Source organism: Poecilia formosa, unplaced genomic scaffold (assembly GCF_000485575.1).
Source record: "Poecilia formosa unplaced genomic scaffold, Poecilia_formosa-5.1.2 Scaffold590, whole genome shotgun sequence".
In the NCBI taxonomy this organism is placed as follows: domain Eukaryota; kingdom Metazoa; phylum Chordata; class Actinopteri; order Cyprinodontiformes; family Poeciliidae; genus Poecilia; species Poecilia formosa.
In genome coordinates, this window is record NW_006800529.1 from 59,822 (window position 1) to 67,552 (window position 7,731).

General features: G+C 38.4%; 1 protein-coding gene across 1 annotated transcript in view; it reads left to right on the plus strand.

Annotated features, from left to right (window-relative positions):
• The window catches only part of LOC103129901 (phospholipid phosphatase-related protein type 5-like), a 26,130-nt gene that overhangs the window by 15,104 nt on the left and 3,295 nt on the right, over window positions 1-7,731 (plus strand). Inside the window, exons 5-6 of the mRNA XM_016665492.1 lie at window positions 4,874-5,050; window positions 6,176-6,310. Of these exons, the coding sequence (XP_016520978.1) occupies window positions 4,874-5,050; window positions 6,176-6,310 (312 nt within the window). The remainder of the gene's footprint in view (window positions 1-4,873; window positions 5,051-6,175; window positions 6,311-7,731) is intronic.

Genomic DNA, 7,731 nt, shown 5'->3' on the forward strand with positions numbered 1-7,731 from the left:
AATTCACACCTTTATGTGTATGTATATACATATACATATATATATATGTATATGTATATACATACACATAAAGGTGTGAATTGAGTTTTGGTTAAGGATGTAATGGATGGCTAGGGCTAGGTTGTAGAAATGAATGGAAGTCAACTCAAAATCCCCACAAAGACAGCTTAAAAAATGTGTGCTCATGCCTATGTGTATAGCTCAGCAAAACTCCGCTCAGGGTGAAAATATATCAGGAAGAGAGAGATGTTCACTGTTTGAGAAAGCCTCCTTTAGGCATCCATTTGAGTCTGCTAAACTTGTGTCCAGAGCTTGAGGTTTCTGCTCAGACTGCTCTACCACCAGACCAGGCAGTGAAGTACAAGGTCACATCACAGATTACCATGACAATACGGAGAATGACATGAGTTTTAGTGTGCTGTGATACGTACTTTCATTTCTCAATTAATTAATATAGATGAATGATGAAGCAGTAAAAATATTTTCAGTCTCTTTCCTGTTCATTTCCTGCAGCAGCAGTGATAAGGATATGTGTGCCATCGATACATTCTGTCATATTTGGCAGGTCTGGGAAATGACAGCTTAAAAGGTGACTGACCCCAGTCTGAGACGGTGCACAATGTCTGCTATAACTGAATCTTATTTCAAACAGGCCTATCTAACTTCAGAGGATTTAACATCACCCAGCAGAGTGGAATCCTGTGTAAGTCTAATCTATCTAATAGGTTTGTGCCTCAGTAAAACGTGTCATGAGTGGAAAGAGGCATCAGTGCAGTGGCTTCTCATTCATAACACAGTGCTGCCTTTCTGCATCGCCGACATCATCCAGGATGCAACTACTTGCACACGAATGTAGAGCAATAACTGGATATAGCCTGCAGACATTGCTGACGTAAACATCCAGTTTAGGTCAGGAAATCCTTCTGGAGTATTGTACATTTAAGAATCCTTCTGCTGGGATAGACAGTGGTGAGAAAAAGTGTTTGTCCCTGAATCCAGTTGAGATGCAGTGTCATGACCTCCAAATGGTGGTCCACACTTGAAAAGCCTCCAATATGGCTTTATGGCCACAATTTTGCAAAGATGAGTGGATCAGTGGTTCTCTGTAGTGATGCAGAAGGCTCATTGCAACTCATGGCAAATGCTTGATTACAGACGTTACCTCTAAAGGTAACGTCTGTTAGACGTGTTGGGAGACAACCTGTGTAGGGTTTACCTTTATCTCATTTGTGTTTCCTTTGTGAAACATTTACATCTAATTGAAAAAGATAATAAATCCCATGCATCATGGTTTAAGTATAGAAATCCAGTTAGGACTGCTTGCTTCAGGTGGGCGGGGTTCTGTAGAAACTCAGACTTTCTTAAAGAAAACCAAGCAGGCTGTCTTCACAGAAGCTGTTACCATGGTTATATAATTGAAGTTTGATTCCATGTATATACCTCGCTGACTTAAACAGATTGTTCACAAAAGTTGCTTTGTGGAGTAGGCCCTTGTACTCCCTGTGGGTATTTACATCTCTTCAGAGACCTTTAAACTGTCAGAGTGATGTTTCAAAGAATGCTTTCTATTAATTCATTCTAGGACATTCTATGTCCTTTTATGAAGACATAGAAAATTCAGTTCCTAAGAAAAGAAGAATATTATGTCAAGCCAACAAACAAATATTTTTAACACAAAAACAATGTTTCGTGATGTACACAATCATAGAGATAACTGCTGATTGACAGTAAATCTTCAAGAGGTAATGGCTAAAGAAGCTGGCTGTTCAAAGAACAGTGGCCAAAGAAACAACCCAAGATCTAACCAGCTGTGGCTCATAATACAGCTGGAGAACTGATAGCTTGACACAAGGAAGTACAGAGTTCTGGGGCTGAGTTGGAGTGGATGTCTCCAGACCCAACAAAGGAGCCTATAAAGGGTCATGTCCAAATTGCAGAGCTCGTAGACGGAGAAGAGGAGTTCAGAAAGTCATGACAAACTCTGTAGATTGTGTTACGGCCACTGATGCCAGGATCTAAGAAGCAGTGGACAAAAGCTAGAAGGCCACAGAAACCCACAAAAAAGCTCTTATGACCCTTAAAGTGCCTGAATTGATTAAGGAGCTTTGGAGGACATCTAGGAGGCTGTGGACACTCCATTAGTTGGTTCTTACCAGCTAATGGAGTTTGAAGGTCTGCTGAATGGTTGCCAAATCTGTCATTGCGGCTCTGGAGTTTGATGGAGACAATTCTCTGGATGTAGACCAGCTGACCTTCTTGGGACTCATTAAGAGAATAGGAACTGGAATCAGAAAGGGAACTTCTTTGGCCCTCTTTTGGAAAACTCTAAAAACAAGAAATTAACATCCTCAGCCCCCTTGTCAGAAAGCAGGAAACTTAAACAGAGGCAAACTTGTCAATGCCCCCTTGATGAAGAGCTCAGGAACAAGAACACAAAGGGAATCCTCTGAAGGCAGAGACATCTGGTCCCAACAGCACAGAAATCAGTTGTTAAGACCTTTGTTTTAGTAAACATTTATTACACTTCACTAATCCTACTTACTATCTGCAGTGTTGTCCTCACCTCAAACTTCAAAAGCATTTAAAGTTCCAGGATTAACTTTTTACACATATGTAGTTAGATTTCCAGCTAAACCAGGCTGCCACAGAGTTTTTGAACAAGTCGAATAATTATGAGTGTCACAATTTTTAGGTTCAATATATACTTTACATATGCACTACTTCTACAAAACCAGCATAGCTGTAAATGTCACAGCAATAACTCATTAAAGCTTTTGAATTTAATGCTGCGCTGTTCAGACCCTCAGTGCAGATACCTCATCATGCTGGATACTTGAAGTGGTTGACAGTGCTAGGTTGTTCGTTCTGTTCATTTATTCATTCAGCTTGTTGTTTACCAATTGTGGGCACTCACACTCACAGGCTGAGAGCAAACAAACTTCTAGCCTGATAGCCATGTGACAGAGGCTGCAGCTTCAGCTTTCTGCTGTTCCCTCTAGGTGACGATGCTTTTAATCTACTTCACATATAGTATTAAAGTGCTTATAACATTACCCTTAAGTATTTCAGAACAGTTTTGGCTTTGTGCTTTTTATGATCTGTATGCATCCTACTAAGTGATTCTAAGCAGTAATCAGATATGACGATGTATAACAATTCTTCTGCATCTACTGAAGCTTGTAAACATTAGTACTTCATCAAGAGGTTTACAGTTGCAACACATAAAAGGCAGCATTAAGCTATTGTTCTGAAGCTGAACAATAGCTTCAGATCTCTAACAGAGTATGAATGTCCTATCAAAGAAGTAAATAATCTTTGGTCCCAACATTGTTTATCTGATTTACATCTCTTAAGATGTAGTTATGGTTAGTATCATCAAGGTGTGGCAGACTGAACTCGGCTCTGACTAAGACTAGGTTACCAGGCTGTCAGTCAAAACCTTGAAAGATTAGTTTCTAATTTTTGGGCTGGTAGTAAGCATAGTGATGTAATTATCTATTATTTATGTTTTCATTCAGGCATTTTGAAAAACAACAACAAAAAACATACTAATCTGTATGCTTTTGAAAAATATGGAAGAGTTTAAAGAGGAAATATGAAGTGGGTCACTAGATTGCTTTAGGAAACATGGACTGTTACCATGACAACTACGTTCTAGATTATGATTTGTTTGGAACGTATTCAGTAATAATGCAAACATCAATATAACCTATGATTGGTGTATATGCAGTAGTATTGAATAAATGTTACTATTACTGAAAAGTAATTTCAGCAACGCGGTTCACTATACGACACATTATATAGATTAATTTCACTCAGACTGATGAGACTGTATCTAATAATTATGCTGATTTTCTGCTTACAGCTGATAAAACCACGTCTGTCTGCCTATATGGATCAATCTGAATAATAATAGCGGGATGAAGGGGTTAGGAAAGAGAAAATAGAGATGATTTAAGTGGGCCTTGAAGGAAATTTTGTGCTCAAATGAAGAATTATAAACTGTCCTTAGAGGCTATCTGCTGCTTCAACACAAGAGATTAGTAATTAGAGCCAAAGACAAGCCATATGTGTCTCCCTGCCTCGCTGTCTCTCTGGAGTTGACCCTACTGGCACTAAATCAAGGCCAGACTTGTTATTAACATGCATGTGTGCCATAGTTTCACAATTGTGTTCAAGAAAAAGCTCTAATGATGAATCTGCCTCAGTGATGACACAGGGTTTTGAGACCTGGAAATGTGTAAAATCACTGCTGCATCTAAAACTGCACAGATTCATAACTTAACATGTTCTAAGTATGATTCAGCTGTAATGAATCCACCATGTTGTATGATTTCTGTTTCTTTTTAAGTTGGTCTGGATTTTTTATGTTTTCTTCTCCTTTGTGAGTTTTTATTAGATTCTTTAGAATGTTGCCTCCTTGGTTTAACTTTTCTTCTTGAATTTATCTCCTAATCTCAGTTTAGCTCTTCTTTTACCTTTTAATTTTAGGTTCTTTATCAGTTTTTTCTCTACTTCTGGTCTGGTGTTGTCTTAACAGTTTCCTGGTGAGGGTGAGGGCGGGGCTTTGCCTTAGCTGCAACAAACTACTCCCATTAACATTTCTGGATCACTCCAAAAATCCTCAACCGTATCCATGTCACTAACACAGCAATCCACAACAACAAAACCTATATTACCACCTGACCAGTAGCACCTTTAGCCACAATGTCACAGTGGCCTGTCCCTCTAACTGCCTAACCAGAATCTAACTTTACTCCCCCGAGCCTCCGAATGTTGAATTGATGGTTTTCATGCACTAAAGGCCAAGATAATGAGCAGAATCGACTGAATAGGGCTGTCATCTCACCCGGTCATGTGTTTCTTCTGGTAGATGTATGTGACCTTCACGGTCCAGGCCAAGGGGACGCGCCTGGCCAAGCCTGTCATGTCTCTGGGGTTCATGTGTCTCGCCTTCCTCACTGGCCTGAACCGTGTGGCGGAATACCGCAACCACTGGTCGGATGTCATCGCAGGTTTTATCATTGGCATGGCCATCGCCACCTTCCTGGTGAGAATCACATATTTTTGTCACTATGGAAACATTTCTGTTTAGGAGAAGCAAAGTCCTCATCCTGATAGTAGCTGGGGAGGGGGGGCCATCCATTGCCTCCACACAACACCAGAACTAGTGATGTGTTTCTTAATGTTATAGTTAGAGGACTAGAATACGAGTTGTGAGGAGATGAGACTGTGGTTCAGCTTTTTGTCATTATTCATATTCTAATCCTCATAGATCACTATTTCTCAGTTCTGGTCCTCATAGACTCCTGACCTGCAGGTTTTTGGTGTTTCCTTTCTGCCACACACCTGACTTGAATTAGTGGTTGATTAACAGGCTTCTGCAGCTCTGGATGGCTGCAGAGGAGGTCATGCAATCATTTGAATTAGCTGATCTGGAACAGAGACACATCTCAGACATGCAGGACAGCAGTTCCTGTCACAGCCAGTTAGTCAAGTTAACACAAATACTTTAATATTTGTAGTGCTGTGAAAAAGGACTCCCCTGTTATTGATATATGTTAAAAATAATTTTATTAGGGGGATTATTCATAATCCTTAATAATATATTTGATAGCTTTATCCTTAATATCAGACAAAATTACCCTGAATAAATTAAAAAAAGTAAACATAAATACTTTAATGATCACAAAAGAAAATGAAATGTTGCATCTCATGATCCAGTTTTCTTCAGAGAGCTGTTGTCGATGGAGATGGCTGTGGACAGGAAAGGTCTCCTATAGCAGTCTGTATTACAGCAATTCTGAAAAAGCCCTGGCTGAACATACTGTTTTTCTATGACAATTTCATGAAGAGGATACATTTTCTTGATTTTACTAAAGTCCTTCTTTGCACCATCATCTCCTGAGGTTCCACAGTCATCCAGAGAACAGAACCTTTCCTGCTACTCTGTGCTGTAGCAAAGTGAAACCTCTGAATCAGCAGCTTCATGGTGTCTGCATCTACTCAATCAAGTGAAAATTGTAGCTTGAACCTCAGAGCCACTTTTTCCATAACCCTGAAGGAGCTCCACTCCTCACAGCACTGGCACCCTGAGGACACAGCCAGCTCAGAGCACCCTCTACTTTTCTGCTGTGTGTTTCTAGTAACCATTGTACCGTCATTGTTTCTGTAGGTGGTGTGTGTCGTTCATAACTTCAAAGGCAAGCTGCTGCTGAATGAGGACTCTCCTGCTGAGCCGCAGCCCAACGCAGCCATACTGAACATGGGTCACCTGGACAGTCCTCTGGAGAAGTACATCGCTTCCCAGGTTGGTGAGCACTTCACACGTCAGGTTTGGCAGAACTGCCCAAGTGAAAAAAAAGTATACTTTAGTATATTTCAAACATACTTAAATTTGTGAAAGTACACTTTAAGTATACTAAGTATAAAGTCTACTACCTATAAGTATATCTGAAGTAAACTAAAAGTATACTTGTACCAATTTCGAAATTAGAACTTTAAACACACTTAAACATAATTGTACCAAAATACACTTTTAATATATTAAATAAAATTATACTTTAAGTGAACAAAATATATATTTGCCCAAGTCTAAATATACACTTGCTCAAGTATATTTAAAATATATTTGTGTATATTTTAAAATATATGCTCAAAATATAATTTTTTTAAATTCACTTAACACTGCTTTAGATTATTATTTTCAGTATGTTTTAAATGACATCTCAGTGTAAATTTTAGGCTAATAAAGTATGCCTTTTTTAATTTCCTTTATTTAACCGGGTGAACTCCATTGAGATCCAGATCTCATTTTCAAGAGGGACCTGGGCAGAAGTCTGCAACACGCAGCAACCTGGTTACAAAATAAAACTAATTAATACATATGCAAAAGTATATCTTTTAGTGCGTTTAATGTAATATGTAGGCATACTTTTTAAGTATCTAAAAAGTATGAATGTTAAGTGCCTTAATAATATTTTAATATTTATTAAAATTGCATACAATAAAAAATTATAATCATGATGTATTGTTTAAAAAAGTACCCAATTAATTTTCAGATGTATGATTTAAGATCTATAATAAACCGCATTAGCTCCAGTTCACACTCCAGACCAGATGGGGGCGGTATTGCACACTTTCATTTTTTTAAAACGCCATAAAGAGAAGAAAAAACTTGAACGCCGGGAAGATAACAGACGCTGTCCAAATTCGCCATTTTTACCGCATATTATTGCCTTAAAAGTAGAGAGGGCCTTGACAATAGTTACTAATTTTGGTAAATTCAAGCTGGTGACGTCCTAATCCAAGTTAGACGACAACACAATTGGACAGCAACCGATGGAAATGAAATTAAATGTGTCACTAAAGGAGCCCCGAGGGACGAAGGTAAGTGGTAAGTTTGCTTATTAATTATCTTCATCTAATTATAAACAGTGCAGTAAAGATATGTAACTTACATTGGTTTCATAAATAATTATTTTATCAATTTTATTGTGACTTGTATGATTATTACTATATTAATCATTCAGCTTCATGTTATAACTGCACGGAGGCTGTTTGTTGCGTCTTATACTTTTATTCATAAACTTAACCTGGTTTTAATTAAGCTCCATAAGACAGAGAGACTTTGATATTGTGAGGTTGTTGTTATAACTTCATCATCAATCTTTTTATCTTCAACATATGTTTGCAGTCTAAGCAAATGAAGATGAAAGAGGAAGCCAGAGA